General features: G+C 41.3%; 1 protein-coding gene across 1 annotated transcript in view; it reads left to right on the plus strand.

The window, feature by feature from the left end:
• The window catches only part of LOC134345555 (tryptophan 2,3-dioxygenase-like), a 59,332-nt gene that overhangs the window by 4,726 nt on the left and 26,628 nt on the right, over positions 1-27,978 (plus strand). Inside the window, exons 2-6 of the mRNA XM_063046391.1 lie at positions 5,972-6,071; positions 13,060-13,150; positions 13,267-13,337; positions 15,394-15,521; positions 26,552-26,738. Of these exons, the coding sequence (XP_062902461.1) occupies positions 5,972-6,071; positions 13,060-13,150; positions 13,267-13,337; positions 15,394-15,521; positions 26,552-26,738 (577 nt within the window). The remainder of the gene's footprint in view (positions 1-5,971; positions 6,072-13,059; positions 13,151-13,266; positions 13,338-15,393; positions 15,522-26,551; positions 26,739-27,978) is intronic.

A 27,978-nucleotide genomic window follows, 5' to 3' on the forward strand; every position in this document is an offset into this window, starting at 1 on the left:
GAGGAGTAACATAATTTCTCTGGGTACGAATCGCAGAGTGTTGCGGTGCTACATTCATTCCACACTAACATATGGAAGCAAAACATATGTCAAAGCAAAATGCAGGAAGAATCGAAGCTGCAGAAAGGTGGATTTTGAGAAGATTGATGGAAGGACAGAGTAACAAATGAAGAAGTGTTGCAAAAGACTGGAATAAGAAGAGAGCTGATATCATCAGTTAGGAAACAGCAGATGGAATTTCTGGGACGTGTACTAAGAGTAGCTCGAACATCTTGCAGTAACGAGAAAAATTGATGGAACAAAATGCCGTGGTTGACAGCACATGCCATTTGTAAGTTACACCAAGGAATGGACTAGCAAAAGTTTTGAAGAACTTATTAGAACTTCTTAGACCAAAGACAGATGGAAGACCATGATCACCCACTGTATGACATGGCATGAATGATGATGCTGACTTCTTGCAGCACCAGAAAATAGGAATAAAACTGATACAAAATAACCTCCTTCTGAAATGTCTCATTTACTTCTAGACTCGGGACGTAAAGGAAATGTGTGTGTATGTCCCATGGCAGGAAAAACATACTCTCAATAACAAGATCCTGACTAGTTAAGTAGAGGATAGGTGCAGGTCCCATTTCTGCACACAAAGCATGAATTGTTCCATGGTCTTAAAATTTTCCTTATTACTGACAGGAACTTTGATAAATTGTAATATTTTCCTGATCATCAGTGAAAACTCCAGAGTTATTACCCCATTTCAGAAAATGTAAAGTGAAATTGCATAAACTATGACCTACTGGAATGATACCTTCTGAACTGAAGCAAAAGGTAGCTTTTATAGTGAACACATGTAAAGATTGACTAGCTTTGTCATGAACATTAAATGCAGATATTGAGAATTCCCAGGGTAAGACATGATTAGGGTCTTTACATAATATGAATATATTCATATTATGTAAATATAATCATGCTGATTATATTTACATAAATGATCAAGTTTAAGATGGTATGTTGGGCCATGATTACCATAGTTTTTCGAATCCCTTGAGAATAAGGAATCAAAGATATAATATCAATGGAATGTTTAATAAAGAGGGCCCATGTTTGTTCTGGATCTGCACGAATGCATAGCATTGGTGAATATTTTGAACTGTGTTGACATACCTAATAGCTAGAATTGTTTTCAGCATCAGGAAATTCATGTGATACTTGCAAGTACACATCATGAGTCATCATGAGTCGTCGGCTTTGTGAAGGGCAGATCGTGTCTAACAAGCCTGATAGAGTTCTTTGAGGAGGTGACCAGGCATATAGATGAGGGTAGTGCAGTGGATGTGATCTATATGGATTTTAGTAAGGCATTTGATAAGGTTCCACACGGTAGGCTTATTCAGAAAGTTAGAAGGCATAGGATCCAGGGAAGTTTGGCCAGGTGGATTCAGAATTGGCTTGCCTGCAGAAGGCAGAGGGTGGTGGTGGAGGGAGTACATTCAGATTGGAGGATTGTGACTAGTGGTGTCCCACAAGGATCTGTTCTGGGACCTCTACTTTTAGTGATTTTTATTAACGCCCTGGATGTGGCGGTAGAAGGGTGGGTTGGCAAGTTTGCAGACGACACAAAGGTTGGTGGTGTTGTAGATAGTGTAGAGGATTGTCAAAGATTGCAGAGAGACATTGATAGGATGCAGAAGTGGGCTGAGAAGTGGCAGATGGAGTTCAACCCAGAGAAGTGTGAGGTGGTACACTTTGGAAGGACAAACTCCAAGGCAGAGTACAAAGTAAATGGCAGGATACTTGGTAGTGTGGAGGAGCAGAGGGATCTCGGGGTACATGTCCACAGATCCCTGAAAGTTGCCTCACAGGTAGATAGGGTAGTTAAGAAAGCTTATGGGGTGTTAGCTTTCAGAAGTCGAGGGATAGAGTTTAAGAGTCGCGATGTAATGATGCAGCTCTATAAAACTCTGGTTAGGCCACACTTGGAGTACTGTGTCCAGTTCTGGTCGCCTCACTATAGGAAGGATGTGGAAGCATTGGAAAGGGTACAGAGGAGATTTACCAGGATGCTGCCTGGTTTAGAAAGTATGGATTATGATCAGAGATTAAGGGTGCTAGGCTTTACTCTTTGGAGAGAAGGAGGATGAGAGGAGACATGATAGAGGTGCACAAGATTTTAAGAGGAACAGATAGAGTGGATAGCCAGCGCCTCTTCCCCAGGGCACCACTGCTCAATACAAGAGGACATGGCTTTAAGGTAAGGGGTGGGAAGTTCAAGGGGGATATTAGAGGAAAGTTTTTCACTCAGAGAGTGGTTCGTGCGTGGAATGCACTGCCTGAGTCAGTGGTGGAGGCAGATACACCAGTGAAGTTTAAGAGACTATTAGACAGGTATATGGAGGAATTTAAGGTGGGGGCTTATATGGGAGGCAGGGTTTGAGGGTTGGCACAACATTGTGGGCCGAAGGGCCTGTACTGTGCTGTACTATTCTATGTTCTATGTTATGTTCTATGTTCTATCTCAAGGGGCACATTGTGAGTAGGGAAAATTGACAAAAATATAACAACTAATATTAGAATAAACTTCATAAAGTCAAGTAATTGTTGACTTTGTTTGAAGCCTTCTGGCCGGTTGGTGATTCGCTCACTGTAGCCCAGCAATGTAGGCACTGGGTCAGTGGTTACTAGGACGTTAACTATAGTGCTTGTTGTCCTTGTCAGATGCAACTTTAGTTCACTTGCTGTGCTGGCGTGTATCCACTTACTTTTACCTTCTACATTCACCACTGAGTTGGTAATTAACAGCATGAGGTAAGGACCCTCGTATCCAGCTCCCAGTGCTTCCTGATGCGGTTTCTTATTCAGGACCCACTCACCGGGAATCAGGGCGTGTCCTCCTTCTGTTGTATCACTCCAAGTTGCAGAAACCTGCTGGGAAGCAGACTGGACAGCTTGGGTTAATTTCACACAATAGTTAACGAAACTCTCTGCCATAATGTGTACATCAGCATCTCTGAGGTAGAGGGCTCTGGGCAGTGACATAGGACGCCCTGTTACCAACTCGAATTGACTTAGTTTGGCTTTCCTCTTTGGGGTTGCTCTGATGCTACATAAAACCATAGGAAGAGCTGTAGGCTATGGTACGCTCTGCTCATCGTATTTAGCAGGTCATTGTTTTATGATTCCATTCATTTGTGCATCAATCCTGATGACTCTGGGTGATATGGACAAAGAAAAGACCATACAATGTTCAACTTGTTTAAAATTTGGATATTGATTTGAATGTTTGATGAGGTTAAACATCACAGCAAAAGAAAAACAATCTAAACACAATCAATTCTCCATCTACCCTTGAACCAATATGTTGTGTTTATGAAATTTCTTGGTACTATATTGTTGACTTTAGTTTGATTGCATTTTCTCTGCCAGCTTTACATTACATTTCACCGGTAAAGAGCTGCTATGTAATACCCATACGTTACAGAACTATTGCATTATAGAATAGTTTTTTCGAAGGATTTGTATGAACATTGATAAGAAAACTCACTGAATGGGTAGGTAGAAATGCACATGGCATAAATTTACAATGGAGTATTTCGATCATTGTTTTTAACCTTGTTTATGAGTGGACTTCAATGAATCATTTACCTTGGGACAAAGTACATTGGCATCCTAACTCAAACTGAGTGCATATCTGCAGAGCAAGTTCCATAATGATTGTATAACTTATTATTGGATAACTTTGATTAAATGAATAATCCAAAAACAATTTCTAATGTGATGTGTTATCATATTTATGTTATATTATGGATAAATAATATAAATCATTAACTTCCGTACAGATTTCTGTTGATTTTATCAAAAACAAATAACCGTTTACCAAAGTCTAAATAGGATACCACATAAAGCTATGAGATGCCATTTTACTCTCCTACCTTCTCCGGTGGATGGAGAAGATCTATTCTGAGAAGAGTGTAATGAGTTTTCTCAGTTTCCTGGACCATGCTTCTTTTCCAGTGGGAAGCAAATAACTTAGTCATTCATTAAATTAATTGTTATGACTAAATTTCAAAATAGTCATTATCCCTGAAGATTTTTTCAGACTTTTTGTAAGGATGAATAAATCTTTCCTAAATTAAAATCATTGAGCTAACTCCAGACTTTAATTTGGATTCGCTGCCTGTGAATTCTGAAATCTACAGTTTGATGCTCCATGCTTTCTCTCTGATACAGTAACTGCTGAATTCAACTTGAATACTTCTGGCTGAGGAAAATAAAAACAGCTCACAAAGCAGTACAACTCATTTTTTGTTTGATTTTTTTTTGGATTTTAAAAATTACACAGATTCTAATCTGCTCTTCCCTTTAAATTTTAGACACTATTTGCAAGCAAAGTTCTCTTTAAATGTGGTTGACTTTCAACATTATTCCCCCTGTAGCCACTTGGTAGAATCTTTCCCATGGACAGAGATGATCGAACCTGGATGCAGTTCCCTTTTAAGTTTTTTTCCCTCTAATCTTCTTTAAAACATAAAATTTCCACTCAGTCAATTCAATTGATTCAGTCTCCCCCCTTTTCCTGTATCATCTTGTCCTATCTGCTTATTGTAAGTGCATAGATTGGTTGATTCAGTGAACTAAGCTATTGTAATCAGGGAAATATTCTGTTTTATTGTTGATTATAATAAAAATATTTTGATTAAAATAACTTCTCAGTTTATCAGAATCATTGAAAGATTGGTAAATGGCTTTTGCTTTATGATGCACCTTCACATGATGAAATCCAGCGGAGTGCTCGGTTCATTATTTTTTTCCAAATATATGAATGACTTGGTCTTAACCATGTTAAGAAGTTAACAGATAGTGACAGTGTGCTTAGGATTGAGAGAAAAAGAAAGCCATCTTAGACAGACACAAACTTGTGAAGGGAGTGGAATGATATATGGATGGTACAGTGATTGATAGGTTCTTGATTGGACATGGCATCAAAGGTTACGGGGAGAAGGCTGGGAACTGGGGTAGAGGAGAAGATAGAAAAAAAAGGATCAGCCATGATTGAATGGCGGAGCAGACTCAATGGGCCAGATAGTCTAATTCTGCTCTTATGTCTTAAAATCTTATGGTACACAAGAGGAGGATATTTGGTATAAGTTGGCATCAAGAACAGCACAACATTGTGGCTGAATAGCCTACTCTGAGCTATACTGTTCTATGTTCTATATTGGTAAAGGCAGAAACCTTCATCACATTCAAAAATTATTCCATGTAATTTAGTACTGTACTTCATAATGGAATTAACTAGCTATTGCACACTTGGATATTCTATCACATAACACACTGCACTATAGGATTTACCAATTTACAATAAAACTGCAACACCTTATTATGATGCTTCATTATTACCTTTAAAATATTATGACAGTTAATTGCAAGCATGGGTTGAGTTAAAATTTTAATTTGTTAAACCATTCAGTTCTTCTCCAATATTTTAGGGAAATAATTCCACAGCTTGGCGCCTAGATTGCTGGTGGAATCTGGGGTGCAGAAGAGTGCAGAGGTCTCAGTGGGTCATAGAGGCAGATGAGATTAGAGAGATGGAAAGGTGGGGTGGGGGCTGATGAGAGCGTGGAAAGAAATATAAAAACAGGTGATGATTTAAAAATGGAGACTTTATTGCTGATTCCGAAACACCAGGGTGACCTGTGAATAGGACCCAGGAAAATGAGAATTTAACTTGCAAACATACAGGAAAAACGTTGGCATATTGTAGCTGATACTAGAAGTGACAAAGGCATGAGAGATTTAGCATCTTGAGCTGAGACAAAGGTGGAAAAGGGTGATATTCATAGGGACAGAAAGAAGGTGCAAAGTTTTACTGAATTATGGAATAAAGTGTCTAATTTTTTGTAAGATGTGATATCATGCAGTAAAATACCCCGATATGTTCTAACTGGAACTTATGTCGAACTTTTTTCAGACATCCATTTCCTTCAGAGGTGCAGGAGAATCATGACACATCACAAGATGGAACGAACAAAGCTAGTAAAGGTGGATTGATATATGCAGACTACCTTCAGGTACTAATGAATCTGCTGCAGTATTATTCCTTACTGAGTTTTCTCTTTACCTCAATAGCATACCCCTACTTACATAACTTTGTGTTAGTGTTATTGAAACCTACTAGATACAGAAAATATCTCAGCATTGGAAAACATTCAACTTTTAATGGAAAAGCTGAAACTTTGGGCATCATCACTATTCTTTTGGTTGATTTTTTCAGTTTGCAACTCATAAGAACGCCTTTTCTTGCATACCAAGAATTATTTGGCAAAGTAGTATTGCACACAATCCATAAATCTCCATCAAAGATACTTGGTGGCGACAGTACTGATGCAATGCCTTGTTAAGACCAGCCCTGCCAAATGAGACTTCAGTAATCCATGTAACCCACTGTTAGACTATGGACATCGCTTAAGTAGAAGGGAAAAACCTTACCCTGTGCTATTTAAAATTTTAGAACTGTAATGGAAGAACCTTTTAGTCCATCGTATCTGCATTTATTTGTAAGAGAGCAACACATTAGGCCCATTTTAGTAGCTTTCAACATTTTCCTTCAAAATATACAGTAATGTGCAAAAGTCTTATGTGTATATATATATATGTATATATATTGATAGTTAAGATGTCTAAGACTCTTGCACAGTGTTGTAGTAATTTTATGTATTGCACTGTACTGCTGCTGCTACTGCAAAGGAAACAAATTTTATGACATATGTGACTGATGATAAACCTAATTCTGATTTCACAGGGAAAGCCCCATTCAAGATTCAAAAAACTTCATTGTCATTCGAACCATACATCAGCTCTGCAGGGCAGAATGAGACAGCGTTTCCCAGGAGCAGTGCAATCATAACATAACAAACACAACACTAAATAATAAACATAACAATAAATAGTAAAACACAACAGCCACATGTCAGTTAAAATCAAGTTATAAGTGTCCAGTGCAAGTTAAAAGTGTCCAAAACAGAGTCAGGTAGAGCAGCTATTTAGCAGTCTGACTGCCTGTGGGAGGAATTCTCAAATCTATATATAATTTCTAACTTCAGTACCTCAAATCTCCATTGCCCTCTCTGCAGTGTCTCCACATTCTCCCTGCACCAAGACTTCCTACAACGCTGATCCAGTTCCAGTTGAAGTGTTGTGTTCAGCTTTGCCTCCCCAGTAAAGGCAAAAACGGGGAAGAATGCAGGAGCTTTGTGTGAATGTAATCATCCAGCTTTATAAGTCTTTCCAAACAACATCATCTTACATTTATCAGAATTAAAATGTATTTACTCTGCCCATCTTACCAACTGGTCACCATCAGTCTGTAGCTGAAGGCTGCTCTTCACAACATCAACAATACCATCAATATTTATTTCATCTTTACACTTACTAATAGTGTCCCTGACATTCGCAGAGTTCCAGCGATGGTGTGGTATACCACTGGTCATAAGCTTCAAGTTGCTGAAACAACCCTCTGCTTTCTATCACCAAGCCAATTTCTAATCCACTTGGCCAGCATTTCAAGAGTTCTATGGCTCTTAGTGACCAGCCTCAAATGCTGGTGGCTTTTCCGTAGTTCATGTACAGAACATAAAACATGTTACACTCACCGATGTACTAGGTTATCTTGTTGAAATTATTAGCCACCTAGGATCCTTACTTAAAGTGATGATGACTATCCTGATTAATTGCTGCATATCCAATTGCTGATTAACCCTAATCCTTTGATATTTTTTCAGTAGCCTCACTGTCACTAATATTGCAGTCACTGGCCTGAATTGTCTGGTTTATCCTGCTCTCCTTCCTGAATAGAAGCATCACCTTTATTCTCTATCCGTCATGTGGCACTTCAACAATAGCCAATGAAGGTTTAAAATTCTCTGTCAGGGCTGTGACGATCTCCTGTCCTAGCAGCCTGGGATACATCTCATCAAGCTCTGGAAATTATTCGCATTTAAGTCCTTGAAGATATCCCACACTTCTTCCTTCATTGGTAATTTGCTGTAAAATTTCTTTACAGCAAATAAAAATGAGAAATATTCCTTTACAATCCTGATGAAGGGTCTCTGCCTGAAACGTCGACTGCACCTCTTCCTAGAGATGCTGCCTGGCCTGCTGCGTTCACCAACAACTTTTATGTGTGTTGCTTGAATTTCCAGCATCTGCAGAATTCCTGTTGTTTCCTTTACAATCACCTACATTTTCTGGCTGCATACACAAATTGCAACATTAATCCACACTGGACTCCACTCTATCCCTGGTTGCTTTCTTGCCTTCAAAATACATGCAAAATGCTTTGGGACTTTAATCTTGTCCACCAGTGATATACTGTGCACCGCCCTGCCCACTTTGCCCTCCTGATTTCTTCCAATTGCATTTTCTGTGGTTCTGAAAGACCTCCCCTGTTTTCAGTTCTCTATATTTGCCATACGCCTCTTTTCCTTTTTGTTCTGCTCTCTACATCTCTTGACATCTCGAGTTTTGTGGACTCACTGTGCAAGTCATTCACCCTTATGGAAGTGTTGGGTCTGAGCTCTCATTTTCAGTTTCCGCTCTCTTCCCTGTCGGATGTAGACCTCTGATACCTACAGCTAGCTCCTGGCTGTCTGCTTTTGTCAGGTTCTTTCTAAGTCTGCCCTTGGACGGTGATGTGCTCTGACGTTTCACTGACTCAGTTCCTTTGTCTACTGCCACCTATTCCTTTGTCTGACAGTTTTTCCTTAAGTTGCAGAGTGACTACCTCGAAAGTTGTGCTCTCCATGGTAGCATAGTGGTTAGAACAACTCTTTATGGTGCCAGCAACCTGGGTTCATTTCCCGCCATTGCCTGTAAGGACTATGTATAGTCTCCTTGTGACTGCATGGGTTTCCTCTGGGTGCTCCGGTTTCCTTCCACAGTCCAAAGACGTACTGGTTGGTAGGTTATTTGGTCATTGTAAATTGTCCCATGATTAGGCTAGGGTTAATCGGGGGTTTGCTGGGCGGCGTGGTTCGAAAGTCCGGAAGGGCCAGTTCCACACTGAAGCTCAATAAATAAATAATAAATATAAGCTTCAGCCTTGTTGGTGCACTTCTGTCTCCAATGATCACTGAAGTTCCAAAAGCCACTGCTCAAGCTGGTCAAACCATAGGCACTTCATCCAGATTACCTGCAGCAGCATCTTGTAAAGACAAGGGACTGAGTTTACATGTTATACTTTTAATTTGAAAATAAAAACCCTTAAAATGTGATCCAATCTGTTCCTGCATTTTATATGAACTACATACAGAAAAGTGAAAATACTCACCTTTCTGACTGACACCAATGTCGTGCTGTCCAACCAAAGGTTAGTACTGAAAAGATCCCACAGCCCCTCCCCACCATACCCTCCGCATTCACCAAAGCCCTCTCTAAGTCTCTATAATCCACTTTGAAAAATGGTTTCAATCAGTGCCAGTAGTATTGGACGATGGTGGCGACTTACTGCACAGCACTAATGTAATAAGCATCACCAAACCTGCACTAGCTTTGTTCCAATTTTAGTACTGGGGTGCAAACACACATTTTTAAGTTCAAAAAATTACTTATTAGCACATCATTATTTCAATGCATGAGAATCTCAGTGAATTAGTTTCACCTGGCTTTTTATCCTGTCCTTTGTTTCTGTCACTGACTTTTCTATATAAAGAGTTATTTATAAATTCGATCACATGAGAAAAAGGCTTCGCAATATTGGATAGCCTTGGTAAATGCACAGAAGTATAGACATGCATGATTAATTTGTGCCATTTACTTCTGATGTAAACAGCGTACCAACATTGTGCTGCCTACTAAATTTAAAACACCTACCACACAGCCAGAGCAAGCCATACTGTTAATTGGAATTTTTGGCTCAGTAGAGGGTCCAATGAGTGAGCGCTCAGAACACTTAAAGCACTTTTTGATGCCAGCCTCCAGCACTTAGTTGGAGGTGCTTGTGAGGGCATTCTCCAAGCTATCATAGCTCGTAAATATTTAATAATCATTCCATACAGGATCTAGTGGGATCTACACTTTTCCAGCTGCACTAGAAATCTTCCTGCAAGAAACACTGAAGCAGAGGCAACCTGTTTCTGCACTTTGTTGGGAAGCCCTACAGGCACAAATTAGAATCACAGAAAAGTACAGCAGAGAAGCGGGCCATTCGGCCCAACCAGTTAGTGCCAATCCATTCAAACTGCTTAATTCCATCGATCTGCATCAGGACCATTACGTTCCATACACCTACCATCCATGTATTGTTAAATGTAATTGGGAGTGGATATTTATGCTGATGCCAGAACTGGCTGAAATTATACTATTTCAAATCTCACTCTGCTTCACCTCAACATTACTTCTCTTTTACAAACCACTGATTCAAACATGCAACTGGAACTTCTTCTTCACAGCCTCTCACCAAACCCCTTCTCCTTTCAATAAGAACTGCAACCCTGTACGGTACCTGGTAGAGGAGAAAGAAAATTTGAAGATACAGGGAGCATCATTGAAAAGGAAACAAAGTTAATGCATTCAGTCAGCGGAACCTTTGTCAAAACCAGGAAAGAGTTAAAATGAGTAATCTTAAATTGCATGGGGAATGTTTTGTGATAGGATGAGACCCAGCCAAATGGATTAACAGGGCAGGAAGAAAGTAACTATTATGTATTAAATATTTCAGTAATATTTGAGTAATCTTGTGTATATGTATAGGTTGATTAACTATTCTTGTTCATTTAAAAATTAATTTTGGATTATTTGTAAAACTATGTGAATTGCATACGTCATCATGCTACCACATGATACATACACACCTCAATTAAAGTAAACCTGACGTTAGACCTGCATTTCGGACTCCTGGGACTTACTTTGAATTTTTCATATCAGCTTAATGTTTTGAAGTTTCAAATGTTTCCTTGCTGGTAATAGCAGGAGGGTGAGCCATGTCCAACAGGCCAGACTATTTTAATTGAAAGAAAATGGAGTCAAAAATCACAGATGGATAATTAGATTTAGAATTTGGAAATTCTGTTGCAGACAGCAAAGCTGAATTCCCTGAAGTTGGAAAGTTTGATATTTTCCGAAGGTTGCAACTTGCACAAATGGACACAGTGGAATGAATCCTTCTTTTTCCCTCCTTTTCTCCAAAATATGGACAGTCTTGATCCGAAATGTTAAGATGCTGACTGAACTACGGAGTACTTTCATATCAGATTTCCAACATTTGCAGTTTTATTTTTAGGATGGCACAGTAGTGTAGTGGTTAGCACAACACTTTACAATACCAGCAACTTGAGTCCCATTCTCACCACTGCCTGTAAGAAGTTTGTACATTCTCCCCATGACTGTGTGGATTTCCTCCGGGTGCTCAAGTTTCCTCCTACAGTCCAAAGATGTACTGGTTGGTAGGTTATTTGGTCATTGTAAATTGTCCTGTGATTAAGTTAGGGTTAAATTGGGGGTTGCTAGGCAACGTGGTTTGAAGGGCTGGAAAGGCCTATTCCGTGCTGTATCTCAGTAAATAAATAATTTTCATACAGCATTTTTATACAGGGTTTTTCTAATAGTGAATGAAGGTCTAAGAAAGCTTTTAAATTTACATTTGCTTGTGGCAGGCACAGTTTACCATATAGCATTATGATGTGGCAATAATAGAGACAGTTACAAAAAGGCAGAGGTGGGTTCTGTGGTATTCTTGGACACACAGTGTTCAGTAAAGAATGGGCGAGGAAGAAAGGAGGGGAGGTACAGTATTGATTAAGGAGAATGTTGTAGCACTAGAGAGAAGGTCTTGGTACAATCGAGGACTAAACTGATTTGTTTAATCAAAAACAGAGGTATGATTGCATTCTACAGGTCACCGTTTAGTGAAATGGTACTGCAGAACAAATTTGTAAGGATGTGTGGACATGAGGGCTTTCCATATGTCTAAGCAGGGGGAACAATAATGTAAGTTGGAGGAGTAACTTCTAAAATGTGTTCTGGAGAACTGTTTTTGCTCAGTGCGTCTTTGGCCAATGGTGAAGGACCTGTTTCTAGGAAGTAAACAATGAAACTATGAAACAGAATTCGTGATATCATTAAGTTAAGAATAGGTAGCGAGAAGAATATAAGCCAGTTCAAGTTGTGCAAAGGAGAGGGTGTGTTGAAATAGTGCAACTATATCTATTTCAAAGTTTATTTTGTGACCTACAATCCAAGTATGATAAAAGTAATCTTGTCAAATCCAGTGAGTTCATATAATTCCTCCCTGTACTTCCATCAAATCACCTTTTCATGTCTGCTCAATGAGCGCTTCTCCTGGCAGAGGATGTATCCCTTACCCTCTCACCTGCACTCTCTTACCTCTATTAACACACCATTCAGGAGAAGAAAGAAAAACATTTCAACTGAAGCAGGAGGCTTGCTTTTTCCCTAACATAGTTCTGTACATAAATAGAATGAAGGTACTGGGTGTCAATCAGTGTGAAGCGCACATTTGGAAGAGAAGGGAAGCAAGTGCTCAAGATTTCTAGAGCTGCAGTGTTTGAATATCACGCCCAATATTCATCAGATTGAACAGAGTAATGCTAACTGTGCTCTATTGTTCTAACGGCTTTATTTAGCAGTGATCCAATTTACAGACTATCTTTGTCAACATAACACATAATTAGTGACTTTAAAGATACCACAGTCTGTGTTTGAGAGTTATGGTAAAATGAATTTTCACAGTACTTGCCAAACTGGAACTTGTGCAAAAGATGAACAAATATACTGAAAGACCAATTTTAAATGACATTTCTTCTCTTTCCACTGATCCCTCCATGAAGAGCTCATAATTTGCCATAAAGACTTGTTTTCTTGTTGCCTCTCTCTGTCCTTCTGAATGACTGCATTATTTCTTCTGCTTACCGTGTACTGTACTTGCTGCAGGTTAGGAAGCATGAAATAAAAGATATAAAAATAAACAATCAGAATCCTTAGTTATTTTGTATCTCTGAAATGCTTTTCTGCTGGAAATTGAACTTTATTCTTTTGTTAAAGCTGGATAAAATCATCAACGCACAAGATCTAGTTAGCGAAAAGAAAGGAAGCAAAATACACGATGAACACCTTTTTATTATAACCCACCAAGGTGAGGAGCTAACAGTTGTTGCTGAAAATATGCAGGTATTTGCAAATTGTTCATGAAATAATTCAGCATTATTTTGGTACATTATCAGTAACTCTACTTGTCTTTACAAACTGCAGCTTATGAATTGTGGTTCAAGCAGATTCTTTGGGAACTGGATTCAGTACGGGAAATATTTCAGAATGGTCATGTGAGTAATTTACATTTACCCCTATTCTGAATGCACTCGATCAGATGGAGGAGTATTTTATACAGTTGGGTGGATTTCTCCTGGCAGAGTAAATCGATAAAATTTGCCAGAGGACTTGTCCATTGGAAGCAGGCGAAATGGAATAACTGATTAATTCTTTTTACAGCAGGAACAGACATAATGGAGCAAACTGCTCCCCCCCCCCACCCTACTGTGCATTTCCATGACCTCCTAAACAGATGCTGGTTTGTAATTTTTACAGGAGCTTCTACTTGTAAAGCTGAGCCAACCACTCAACCCCAAATAATGCATATCAATGTCAATACTGAACATAAGACAATATTCCCTCCAGCCACACCATCAATGACATTTTGCCATTCCACTATCACAAAGATTCTCTTTCTTTCTCCACCCCCCATTCTATCTGCCATAAGATAGGTTTGATGTCTAACTTCCTAGTTCTGATGAAAGTTTACTAATCTGGAGTCAGAGCATCTTGTTCCTCCTCCACCGAAGCTGCCTGATCCATTAAGTATTTCCAGAATATTCCATTCTAATTTCATTCTTCCTCCTTGTCTGTTGAGTGATCTTGAATTGCAAAAATGATTGGGCTGTTCTTTGGTTTCTTTCTGAAATTGGTTGGAATTTTTGTTTCCCTATTTCTGTCTCTGTCTCTGTCTTCTCCACCCCCTGCTCCCTCCTGTCTCCATCTACCCACTGTTTCCTTGCTCTTATGGTTCCACCCATCCTGTACTAGTATCTGTCTCAAAATGTCTCATTCTTCTTCCCTTACTTGCCACCTCACCTTGTTCCAACCCTTGTCTTGCCCTCCCTCTGACTACCTCTCCCCTAGAGTCTCATTCCTAATGCAGATCATTACCCAGAATGTCAGCTGTCACTTTGCCTCTACTGATACTTGCGGTTCTTCAAGCAGTTTACGTTTTTGCTTCTGATTTCAGCATCTGCATTTTCTTGTGTCTCTATACAAAGATACAGTACTTATTATACTCCATCATGCAAATTAAATGTTTAGATATTACAGATATCCAAATATTGCAGCTAGCTAAATGATTATTTTTAGGTTTAACAGATATTACAGATACTTATAATATTTAATTACTTACATCTGTGGTCAGTATCAACCTGTGTGTACTTTCCTTGTGTGATTCCTTCTGTGAGAACCTGCTGGCAAACACATCATCAGCAAAAAGCCCAATTTACGTACAGAGATTTCATATGGAGGGAGCAGGAGGAGTTTTACCCACAAAATTGTTGAACAAGTTCTTAGGCTGGCAGCTGAGCTATGCTGCCTGGTTTAATGGACTGTTAATGCAGTCAACAAACCTAATGTTTCTCATTTTCCAATGCTATTCATAAAATGTAGAGGTCACTAATGGAAAATAGTGGATCTAAACACGTGAAAAAAATAATGGCATTGAAAAGTTGTTATTTAGCTTGTTAGTATTTTCCTTTTAATGTATTGCAGCCAGCCTATTTCATTGAAATCAATGGCGAATACTTTGTAAATATTGAATCCAACATTGTGGAGATAGTTTCAGTGGGATCACTAACACTAGTTGTGGAGAAATACCACAGCAATGTGCTTCCTCACTAGACACTGTAAGCGTGCTTGAGATTTCTGTATTAATATGCAAGTGCAGAATTCCCAGACTTGCTGGAACTCACTCAAGGAGATGTAGGAAGTTCCACATAGAACTGACATTTCATCTGCAAAACTGGTGCCATGAATTTAATTGTAGAACTTCAGTGCTGGAATTTATATTGTCAGCTTCTGGAATGTTGATCACTGCCACAATTATTGGTAGTTAAGAGAAAGCAATGGTTTTCATTTATCCTTCTTTGTCAATTCAGAACCTGTCAGAACATTTGTATAGGACCAAATCAGAAGTAACATTTGAGAGTGTTTCTGACCACTTGGTAAATTTGAGACATTTCAGAATCTTTTCAGCTTCTCTTGAGGATAATTCAGTTTTGCTTTTCTTAAAAATTGAATAAATAGTGAATTATAACTCTTTTGGGAAAATATTTATTCCAGGTAAGAGATGAAAGAAATATGTTGAAGGTGATCTCAAGAATTCATCGAATCGCGACCATCCTTAAACTCCTAGTGGATCAGTTTGCAGTTCTGGAGACAATGACAGCTTTGGATTTCTTTGATTTCAGGTAGCAAATACTTATAATTAAATGCTGGAACAGAACAAAAATAAATTATTGCACAATGCATCTGAGTTTGGGGAAAAAACCCTTGTCATTTGCCACTTTACTGAAGTATATCGTTCCACATATTGGTGTCTGTTTAATGAAGATTTCCAAATCAGAGAGACAAAAGGAGGGCCATGGTGTTTAATTAGTCATGTACACATAAGGATGGAGTTTTATAATCTTTTGCCTCTAGAATGATCAATGTTTTAGCCTATGTCTCCAGAAGAACTACAGTGAGTCACCAAGTTGTGACGTGACTTGCTGCTGGACCCATCATTTGTGCTCCAAGTTGTATCAATGCTAGAGAAAGGAAGTCCCAGTGATTCAGGGTCTGGTGTCCTTGGGCATCTGATGGTGTAGGATTGAGGGGTAGTATGAGGAGATTTGGGGAAGAAGAATTTTCAGCCATGGGTATGCTGTTTATTTTTTTGCCACTGATATCTGGACAGACAGAAATTCCTGACAGCAGTGGGCTGAAAATCTGCAGGAGTTTTACTGGGTATTTGGAGTCCACGCTGCAGCACGGGCCATTTTGCTTGACATTCACCAGACCTGCATATGACTCAGCATTCACACAAGTCACACAAAACTGAAAGCTCTATCATAGTCAATTTTTAAATTGGCTTTCAAAGATTCAAAGTTCATTTATTATGAAAATGTGTATGCAGTATACAACCCTGAGATTTGTCTTCCCACACACAGCCACGAAACAATGACAGCCATGGAACCCATTCAAAGAAAAACATCAACACTCCCCCAGTGTGCTGAAAAAAAAAAGCAAATTGCACAAACGGCAAAATAAGAGCGAAGAGCACAGAATATAAAACACTAAACCGTAAAATCATTGAAGAGTCCAGGCATATTTCAGTTCAGCTCAGTTCATTTCAATCCAGTGCTGTGACATTCGTTAATGTAGGGCCTCAGAGCCAGTTCACCCTGATCAAAATCGCACAAAATCGCAACAAAAAAAAGTGACTAAATGTAATATAATCATGGTAGGGAAGGAATTGTCTTCCTCCGTAAATGTCCAGATTAATCTGATCATATACACTGCTTTGTGCAGATTGGCTAAGAAACAGATTTAAAGAAGTTTAAAACTTGCAAAGTAAATAAATAATTATGATAAAGTTATACCTAAAATGAGCAATGCATGAGAGTAATTCTTGAGATTGTAAGTGCTGAGTGGATGCAGTTTAACCTCAACGCAAATGTTGAAATTAGGCAATTGTAGGAACTGCAGCTAGTGATAGCAGTCTGATATTTCACAAAGCAACTAGGGCAAAACCACTCAAAGCTCGAGTATTGAAAGTGCAGATTTAAGCAATACGTACCCCAGGTATCTGCTCTGAATGTGATGGAACTACTGCTTTCCAATTAATGCCTTTTTCTTAAACTGGAAAGATGAAAAAAAAGAGTATTTCAGGGTAGCAATTGAATAAACATTTCTAAAAGTGGTTAGAGATTCCTGCAAGGACAACAGAAGAAAGTTTGCTTGCAGTTCGTGTAATATTTGGGAATTAGGATATAGCATGTTTCCTCAGGGGTCACATTTGGTAGAAGTGATACTAAGTGCTTGAATTCAAGGATTAAGGTTTCCAAGATGCATCATGCAGCACAGACATGGGACTTCAGTGCACAAAATCCCTCTTGGTTATTGAGCACTCAGCTATGTTAATCCTATTTCCATTTCATGCCTTGACCCAGTACTCATCTAGATATTTCTTAAATGCTGTGAGGGTCTCTGCTTTCACCAGTCCCTCAACAGTTGTTCCAGATTCAGACCGTCATCTGGATAAAAAAATGTTTCCTCCCATCCCATCCCATCTCAATCTCCATCCCTCACTTTAAAGCTCTGACCCCTGGCTTTACACACCATGGCTGTATTTATTTATCTGGTTGTTTGTTTGTTTATTGATTGATTGATTGAGATACAGCATGCAATAGGCCTGATGAGCCATTCGACCCAGCAATCCCCCGATTTAACCCCAGCCTAATCACAGGACAATTTTTACAATGAACAGTAAACCTACAAACCAGTACATTTTGGACTGTGGGAGGAAACTGGAGCACCCGGAGGAAACCCACGTGGTCATGGGGAGAACGTAGAAGGCAGCGGGGGAAACTGAACCTGGGTGGTTGATACGGTTAAGCATTGTGCTAACCACTACACTACCATGTGTACAGTAATAGTTTTTCAAGTGAGCCCAGTGAGCTGAAAGGGAGTGGAAAACGGATGAAAACAAATATCCGGCATGCCTTCTTCATCACCTGTCTATCTAGGTCTATCCAACCTTTTAGGGATCCTCGGACCTGCACTGAAGACCTCAGTACCACTTAGGGCCCAACTTTCTTTGTGTGTGTTTAGCTCTTTTTAGTCCTCCCAAAGTGCATTATGCTGCCTCTGCCATTGCTTTGGCCTTCAGTATCATCTTGTTGCCTAAGTAACAACTCTTCAGTGTTACTGACATCACCATCAGAATCTGTAAACAACTACAAACCCGGGGATCGTACCAACCTACATTTAAAATCAAATCATCACTGTATTTAGCAATAGTAGGAGTCCCTGCTTGTAGACTACATCAATCTCACTGACCTTTTATTAATACACTTTGGTATGACTTCATGGTGAACAGCATCAGTGAGCTTCAAGTACAAATAGACTTGTCGGAATATATTGTAGCTCTAATACTTGAACAGTGACATAGAAAAGAACAGGACTGGTATCATGTGCCAGGATAATTAAGAGGAAGTAAGGAGCTTCTGTAAAGCTATCGGGGTGCCAAGGGACAATACCTATCCCGAATCAAGTCTCAAACCAGCCATCAGTTGCGGCAGGGCTTACACGCTATAATGGACTACAAAACAAAGTCGGGCAGCATCGCTGATACAGCACATTCTTCACGGATGAGTTTAATGCATCTATGCACATTTTGAACAGAAGGGAGTTGGAATGTCACCACCCATCTGGTAGCCTCCAATGCACTTGAATCCACTGTCACCGTTGTGGACATTAAATCACTCTTCCAGAAGTGAACCAGTGGAAAGCGATTGGACCGGAGGGCATTCCAGCCATGTCCTGGGATTCTGTGCAGATCAGCTGGCATGAGTATTTTCAAACATTTTTAGCTTCTTCCTGCTTCAATCCAAGGTTCCCACTTGCATTAAGAAGGCTGCTATCATCCCAGTACCTACAAAAAATAAGATAACGTGCCTTAGTGACTACCACCATGTGGCTCTGGCATCTATCGTCACAAAGTATTTCAAGAGGCCGGTCATGGCTCACACTAACTCCAGCCTCCCAGACAAACCTGACCCACTGCAGTTTGGTCACTACCAACCTCCTTTTTATGTCTTCTCTTATGATCTTAACACTGCTGGATGTTAAGACTACAAAGTACTGCAGATCTGCCTCAGATGGCGAGTTGCTGGATAGCAGTGGAGCTGTGCAGTGTAGGTTCATTGCGTACCATGTTGTCGCCTGTACAGTACCCAGGGAAGATGGTGTCAGAGGCAGTGAACGGTCTAATAAATGGTCCAAACAATTGTCTTGGATGTTTTTTTGTGATCGGAAGACCCTGTTGGACTTTGGTAATGAGGTCCGGTTTATTGGTGAGACCAAAGACGGGAGATACACGGCCTAGGTAGTTGCACAGAATAGGCTCTCATGTTGCCTGTTGCAGTCACCTGGGGAAGGAGGCATTGGAGGCATTGTGGAAGAGAGCAGAAGCACACGGGGGTCCAGGCTGGGCCCTTCCAGTGGTGCTGCTCTCCGGTGTTCCCTTGGAGGAAGACAAACTGGATTGTGTTCGTCTGCAGCTGCACTAGCACATGATGAGGAACTGCTGCGTGCTTGTTCTTGCAGAAAGGTGGCTACAAGATAACATCCCATGCACCATCTATCTTCAGGCTATGCCAGAAGCTGACTTGGACTAATATTATTTTTTTTGTGACTGTATGTTCGGTATTTTGAACCTTGGCCCTGCCAGAACGCTGGTTTATTTAGCTGTATACACGTGGATGGTTGAATGAAATTTAAACTTGAACTTGAACAGGTTGTTGACAGATGGCATGTCTCTGGCCATTCACTCATCTCTGGAGCACATGGGCAGTAAAGACAGGTACGTTAGGCTATTGCTTATTGACTACAGCAAAGTCATTTCCAAGCTGTTAGACCTGGGATTCAACACCCCCTGTGCAAATGGATCCTTGACTCCTTGACCAATAGACTACAATCAGCAGGGATAGGCAGCAACACCTCTGTCACAATTATTTTCAACACTGGTGCCCCACAATAATGCATCATCAACCCTCTAACCTACTCACTGTACACTTACAACTGCGTGGCCCGATTTGGCTGTAACTCCACCTACAAGTTTGCAGATGATAATGACTGTAGTGGATCACTTTTTAAATAACCATGAGCCAGAGTGCACAAGGAGACAGGGAGCCTAGTGACATGGTGTCATGACAACAACCTTTCCTTCAAGGTCGGCAAAATAGAGCAAAATAGACTTCAGGAAGGGGGCAATGCACATGCTCCTGTCTACACCAATGGCGCTGAGGTTGAGAGTTTCAAGTTTCAAGGAGTGAACATCATCAGTAACCTGTACTGATCAAGCCACACTGGTGCCACAACCAAAAAAGTCTCACCAGTGCCTCCACTTCCTTAAGAGGCTAAAGAAAGGCACATCCTCTTTGCCTCTCACCAATTTATATTGATGCTCTATAGCAAGCATTACAGCTTGGTATGGCAACTGTTCTGCCAATGATTGCAAGAAACTGCAGAGAGTTGTGCACACAGCTCAGCAGATCACAGAAACCAGCCTCCCTTCCATGGACTCTGTCTCCACTTTCTCCTGACTCCGTAAAGCATCTACTGACCCCTGGCCATTCTCCTTTCTATCCCACCCTTTCTATTGTGTAGATGATTCACAAGGATGTTGACGGGGCTGGAGGGGCTGAGATATAAGGAAAGATTGAATAGGTTAGGACTTTAATAGGTTAGAAGATTGAGGGGAGTTTTGATAGAGGTATACAAAATTATGAGGGGTATAGAGAGGGTAAATGCAAGCAGGCTTTTTCCACTGAGGTTGGATGGGACTACAACTAGAGGTCATGGATTAAGGGTGAAAGGTGAAAACTTTAAGGGGAACACGAGAGAAAACTTCTTCACTCAGAGGGTCCTGAGAGTGTGAATAAGCTGCCTGCACGGGGGTTCATGCAAGCTCAATTTCAATGTTTAAGAGAAGTTTGGATAGGTACATGAATGGTAGAGGCATGGAAGGTATGGTCCCAATGTAGGTCAATGGGAGTAGGCAGTTTAAATGGTTAGGCACAGACTAGATGGGCCAAAGGGCCTGTTTCTGTGCTGGACTTTTCTATGACTTTACAACTATAAGGTACAAAAGCTCTGAAAGCACATATCTTCAGGCCTCAAGGACAGCTTCGATCCTATGTTGTAAGACTATTAAATGGTTCCCTAGCATAATATGATAGGCTCTTGAACTGAATCTACCTTGCCATGACCTTGCAACTTATTGCCTAACTGCAGCGCACTTTCTCTGTAACTAACACTTCATTCTGCACACTTATTGTTTTGCTTTTAACTACGTCTGTTACGACACGCACCCGACCACGCCAGCCTCCAGGGTTTAGACGCTCTAACTCTCCGGAATATGGATAGCTGGTTCAGCCCCTTTAAAGATTGAAGCCCTCTCCGCTAATTGGCGGCCATGTTTTGGTGCCAGGATTTTAATATTTCAGGAGCACCTGAACTGAGATTCAGTGTTTAATCGTCAGCTCAACTTTGGGTTCTCACCTAGTGTCTAGTTTGGAACCTGGTCCTCATTTCAGTCTCGTATTGTGTCTTGATTCTAGTCTCGGATACTCCAGCATTTGGGTCCTGACCATCCTCGTCACAACCTCAATATAGTACTGCAATAAATTGATCTGTGTGCACAGTATAGAATACAAGGACCCTGGGGCAGCCGGTATCTCCCTGGATTTGGGGACCACCCGTTAGCTCAACAAACCGCTGCAGGAGTTGAGGCAGCCCATGCGTGCAACAGCCTATCCTCTTGGTTCCGGGCATTTCCTGCAGCAGACATCAGTTTGGTGGATGAGGATAGAGGACATTCGTTTCTACATCATCGACTCTCCTCACAAACTCCTGATCCTTGGGCACCCTTAGCTGTCGCTGCATAACCCTTCCGTGAAATGGAAGGAAGGGAAGAGCATTGCATGGTCCAGTCGCTTCGAGAGGGTATGTTTTCGGCTTGGTATTCCAACTCCCAGACTCCACCAAGACCAGTGGCCGATGAGGAGGTAGACTTTTGTTTGGGGTAACCTGGAGCCTTTGGGAGACCCAGTCCTGCCTTCAAGGGCAGACAAGCTGTCTTCAGCCAAGGGGACTGTTTGAGCCCTGATCCTGTCTAATCGGGAGTGTGCTGGAACCAGAGAGAGGGTCTCTAGTTCAGGAGCAAGACATGGAGGTGCCCAAGCAGTCTGGAACTCTAGCAGCCCAACCAGGTTCCGTCTAAGGGAAAGGCTCCTAAACGTAGATCCTTGAAGCCTAGTCCCTGGAGCACAAAGATCATTTGTAGCACCTTGTTCCCATTGTCTGAAGATACAGATGAGGATCTGGATTCTGATTTTGTCTCTGTTTCAACGAAAGTCTCTAGTGAACATTATGGAGGAGACTGAGGTCTGCCAAATCACCCCCCTTTACCTAAGAAGCCTCAGGAGTTATCCTCAGAGGGAGGTTTAGGAGTAGTTACAACATCTAAAAATCAGTGAAAATCTCTTCTATCTACAAGGATTTGGAAGGGGTCTTCATCAAGGGAAAGGCCTCAACTCTTCTACTGCACCGACTCTACGGCTGTGATATAGACCTACTGCCTGGTACTCGTCCTCCGCAAGGTCAATTATATGCATTCTCAGGCTTGGAGGGAAGTGCTAGAGAGGGGTACATAAAAGAGGCTCTTGCCATAGGATTCATTTGGCCTCCACATCACCAGCCACGCGCAGGCTTCTTCATGCAGAAAGAGGATGGGAATCTACGGCCATGCATTAATTATTGAGGGCTGAATCGTATTACAGCCAAGAATCATTACCCTCTTCCACTCATGAACACTGCCTTCAAGTTTCTCCAAGGGGCAAGAGTATTCTCGAAGCTGGACTTGCGGATAGTGTACAATTTGGTCCACATGAAGAAGTGTGACGAGTGGAAGACTGCTTTCAACCCACCAACAGGGCACGATGAGTACCTGGTCATGCCCTTTGTCCTTGTTAGCACACCAGGAGTTTTCCAGGCCTCTGTAAACAATGTGCTCTGGGATGCTCTCCAGAAGTACGCCTTCATCTACTTGGATGATATCCTAATCTTTTCAAAGTCTATGGAGAAGCATAGACTTTGAAGATGTCAGAGATATCTTCAAGAGGCTTCTAGATCATAACTTGATGTCAAGCTAGAGAAAAACTAATTTCACATAACCACCGTTTCATTTTTGGGTTTTATCATCTCAAATTTCAATCTCAGGATGGACCCTACTAACACACAAGTAGCCAGAGATTGGCCACAACCATTGAGTATGAAACAAGTCCAACGATTCCTGGGATTTGCCACTCTGCTGATAACACTAACTAAGAGATCCATGGGCTCTTATGTTTGGACTGCTAAAGTGGAGGTGCTCTTACAGAGTTCAAACAGCGGTTCATACAGCTCCCATTTTGGTTTCACCTAACCCAGACCTTTACTTCATCGTGGAGGTGGATGCCTCAGATGTTGGAGTGGGTGCAGAGTTGTCTCCGTGGACACCTTTGGACAATGAACTGCAGCTATGTGCATTCTTCTCCAGCCGGCTATTCCCAGTAGAGGTGAACTACAACTTTGGAAATAGAGAGCTGCTTGTGGTCAAGTTGGCTTTGGAAAAATGGCTCCACTAGCTCGAGGGAGATTAAAATCCTTCTATTATATAGCCAGACCACATGAACCTGGCTTATATTTCAGGAGACCGAAGGACGGAATTCCAGGCAGGCCAGGTGGTTTCTTTTCTTTAACCACTTCAATTTTGTCCTGTCCTATTGACTGGAGTCTAAGTATCAGAACCCAGATGCCTTGTCCTGTCAGTTTGATGAAGCTGAATGAGAAAAGCAGCCTATCTCCATTTTGCCCCGAAGTAAGGTGATAGCGCCAATTCATTGCGGAATTGACCCACTTGTTTGCAAGGCCCAGATGTAGGGAGAGATTCACAAGAATGGTCTTCCAGGTCTTCTGTTTGTTCCAAGTTCTGTCAGATCTGAGGTACTTCAATGTGGACACGTATCAAAAATGACTGCTCACCCCGGGATTGCCAGGGCTCTCGAGTTCTTTAAGAGAAGATACTGGTATCTTGGAATGGTGAGAGAGGTCTGATAATATGTGTTGGCAGGCAAGGAGTGTGCCCAGAACAAAGAGCCAAGCACCCAACCTCAAAGGCTCCTTCACCCTCTACCTGTTCCGGACAGACCATGGGCACATATCTCCCTGGACTTTGTCACAGGTCTTCTGCATTCCAAGGGGAAGACCACCATGATGGTAATTGTAGATCATTTTTTGAAGGCCTGCAAAATCACTGCCTTGGACAAACTACTATTTGCGGCGGAGATGGCCAAAATTGTCCTGCACCAGGTCTTCAGGATCCACGGATTTCCGGTGGATTGAGGTCGTCAGTTCATGTCACATTTTTGGAGGGTGTTCTCTATGCTGATTGGAGCAACAGTGAGTCTTTCCCCTGGGTTTCACCTGCAGCCCAATGGCCAGATGGAGTGGGTGAACCAGGATATGGAATGAACCATGAGGTATCTGGCCTCAGAAAAACCAGACGAGTGGTGCGATCATTTGACATGGGCAGAGGTCGCCCACAGCGTTCTACAGCATTCTGCAAATGGGATGCCCCGTTCCAATGCCAATTTGGGCATTCTCCGCCACTCTTCCTTGAGCAGGAGGGATTCCTGCGGCTGAAGATCTCATCCAACGCTGCAAGGAAAAATGGATTAGAGTAAGGGAGATTTTGCTGGCCTCTACCCAAAAGCCAGAAATAAAGGCTAACTGCAAGAGAAGACAGAGTCCAGCATTGCAGGCTGAGCAACAGGTCTGCCTCTCTGGATGGAGTCTAGGAAGTTGGCGCCCAAGTTCGTTGGACCCTCCTCAAGAAAGTAAACCCAAAGGCTTACAACTTTCTGCTCCCCAAGACCCTCAAGATCAATCCCACCTTCCAAATGGAAACCTGTAAACACCAGTCCTTTAGCCCCACCGCCATCAGTCCTGCTGCCAGCCAGGTTTGTCCATGGGGAACAGGTCTTCACCGTGAAAAGAATTCTGGATTCATGAACTTTTCGGAGTGTTTGGCAGTTCCTCATGGACTGGGAAGGATTCAAACCAGAGGAATAGTGCTAGGTTCCAGAAAGGAATATCTTGTATCTGGCATTCAACCAAGACTACCCTCATCATCTCTCCAAGCAGCCAAGGGAGGGGGTCCTGTTACAACTTGCACCTGACCTTGGCAGCCTTCTGGGTTTAGATGGCCTAACTCTACAAAATATGGATAACTGTCGCAGCCCCCTTAAAGATTCAGGCCCTCCCTGTTAATTGGCATCCATGTTTAGGCACCAGGATTTTAATATTTAAAGAGCATCTGAACTGAGATTCAGTGTTCAATCATCAGTTCAACTTTGGATTCTCGTCTAGTGTCTAGTTTAGAACCAGGTCTTCGTTTCAGTCTTGCATTGTGTCTCGATTCTAGTCTCGGATACTCCAGCATTTGGGTCCTGACCATCCTCGCCTAGGACTCTGGTTACATCCTCAATGTAGTGCTGCAATAAATTGATCTGTGTGCAAGACAGATTTTTCATGGTACCTTGATATTAATAAACCTATTTACCCATTAATTTACCAAGAAGGGTAAGACAAATTACAAAGGAAGCACTAATTAGGATGGCTTTCAGAAAGTAATTATAGAAGCTATTTGGTTGGAATTTGGAAATAAGAAGGGAGCTATCACTGTTAGTGGGGCATACTATAGGTCATAAGATACTAAGAGAACATTGTGATCATCTGCAGCAAAACTATAGAGTTGGGTCTTATTGGGCTAATGGCGTGATTCTGGACTGTATATGCAATGTAAGTGATGAGATAATGAGAGATAGGGTCAGGATACTCTGAACCAAATATTGGCAGGAAAATCTGTGATTGAACAATGTGCTTCTCAAGAGAGCAGATGTTTCTGATAGTTTACCGGGTTGAGGGTGGTGGTGGTGGTAAAGGAGTTAAACCAGAGACCCTAGGATGGTAAGAGCGATAGAGAAAATTTGGTGCATCAAACATATTAGATGAATAACTCTTGTGAGAACCAGGATGAATCTAGTAATCTGTGAGAAGCAAAGTAGAGGAAAGACAGATGATTGTGGAAACAGCATGAGAAAAGAGTGGCAATGAACATAAAAAGAAATGCAAGTATTTCTTCAGGATTTTATGTGCTAAGATTAGGGATGGAGCAACTCTTATCTGATGAATATTAGAATCTCAATTTATTTTGCCAAGGAAGATGCTACAGTCAGCATCTCAGTCAAGCAGCAGAGAAAATACCTGTGGCAAAACTAGGGGAAAAGGTTATTGGTAAGGCTCACTTTGATAACCAGACCACAAGGCTTGAATGTGTCGCAGTTGCTGGTGGAAGTGAGGATGGATAATGCAGAAGGACTTGCTAAAGCCTTTTAATTCTCTTTAGATACAAGGGAGGTGCCAAAGAACGGAACAAAAGCAAATGTAACACTCTTTATGTCCCAATGTCCATGATAGTATGTCCTGGATTACCCTTCCAATTTTCCTAGCTCCCATAGATACTTTTGTTGGTCAACATACTTGCTTATTTTAAAAAAATATAATGTATTATGTATCGATCTTTAATCGTGCATGTAACATGCTAATTATTTTCTGTCATTCCTTTTTGAAGAAATTTCTTAGCACCTGCATCTGGATTTCAGAGCCTACAGTTTCGTCTTATAGAGAATAAGATTGGAGTTCCAGAGAATCTGCGGGTTCCTTACAACAGAAAGCACTATAGGGACAACTTCAAAGGGAAGGAAAACGAGTTACTTTGTCAATCTGAGATGGAACCTACGCTGCTGCAACTTGTTGAGGTATTTAGCATTGAGATTCAAATATTACTCACTAACATTACAGGGCACAAATGATATCCTTTTACTCCATCAGGACCCTTCATAACTTTATATTTCTTGGTTAAGTCTCCTCAAAGCTGTCCAGATTCAAAAATTCTTACCTATTGGAACAGAAAATGCTGGAATCACTCAGAAATAGGAAAGAGAGAAAAGTTAGCGTTAATCAGTGAAGATGAGAGATGAATGGAAGCCTAAAGGAACATATCTGAGAGGGCAAGGATGTGGTTCCTGTGGGAATAAGTTATTCATGAAATAATCTGGGTTAATAGATTCATGAAGGTCATTTATGAATGTTTGTCTGTGTGCTGTTTCCGTAACAATATATTTTTTAAACCAGTCAGAGCTGAACCCCTGGATCTGGAGGACCGTGGACCTCTCTTAGTCTGCCCTCTATCCTACCAAGAGCCAAAGCACAAGGCCCTGACTCTAGCCAACCTAGCTCTCCAGGTCATTGAGGCACGCAAACCTCCAAACCCTATAACAAGGCTACAGTCCTCTTGGAGGATCGTACGTGCAGTGGCGGTGGTTTGTTTGCTGTACAGTGATGATGATTTGGTAATTTCAGTTCCATGGCTATTATATTTTGAGGATTCCAAATCTCACATCCCGTTGGAAAATCAGTGAGGTCCTTTAAGTTGCTGCTGTTGAAATGAGGGGAAAGTCCATTAACTTGCTCAGGAGAAACTTTCAGACAGAGTGAAATAATAAATGACAGGTCAACTACAGGTGCGGCACAGTAGCGAAGCAGTTAGCACATCACTTCACAGTGGCAGCAACCTAGGTTCATTTCCCGCTGCTGTCTTTAAGGAGTTTTCTACATTTCCCCATGACTGTGTGGGTTTTCTCCTAGTGCTCTGGTTTCCTCCCACATTCCATATGGTGTACGGGTTAGTAAGTTAATTTGACACATGGGTGTAACTGGACGGCATTGAGCTGGAAGGGCTTGTTACCATGTTGTATCTCTAAAACAAACTGTTTCAGTGACATTCATTGATAAAAAATCAATACGGTCACCGGGGTTAATCCACCTGTGATTTTTCAAAGTAACAAGATGCTATCTTCGCCTAAAAAAAAAGATTTCATCCATGGTTGCGAGCTTCTCCAGTTCCATATTAAGTTGTCACTCTAGATTGTACAAGTTGTGCGAAATGTTGGTTTGGCAGCACACAGAGATCTGCTCACCACACCACAGGAAAGGAGT

This window comes from Mobula hypostoma, chromosome 4 (assembly GCF_963921235.1).
Source record: "Mobula hypostoma chromosome 4, sMobHyp1.1, whole genome shotgun sequence".
Taxonomy (NCBI): Eukaryota; Metazoa; Chordata; class Chondrichthyes; order Myliobatiformes; family Myliobatidae; genus Mobula; species Mobula hypostoma.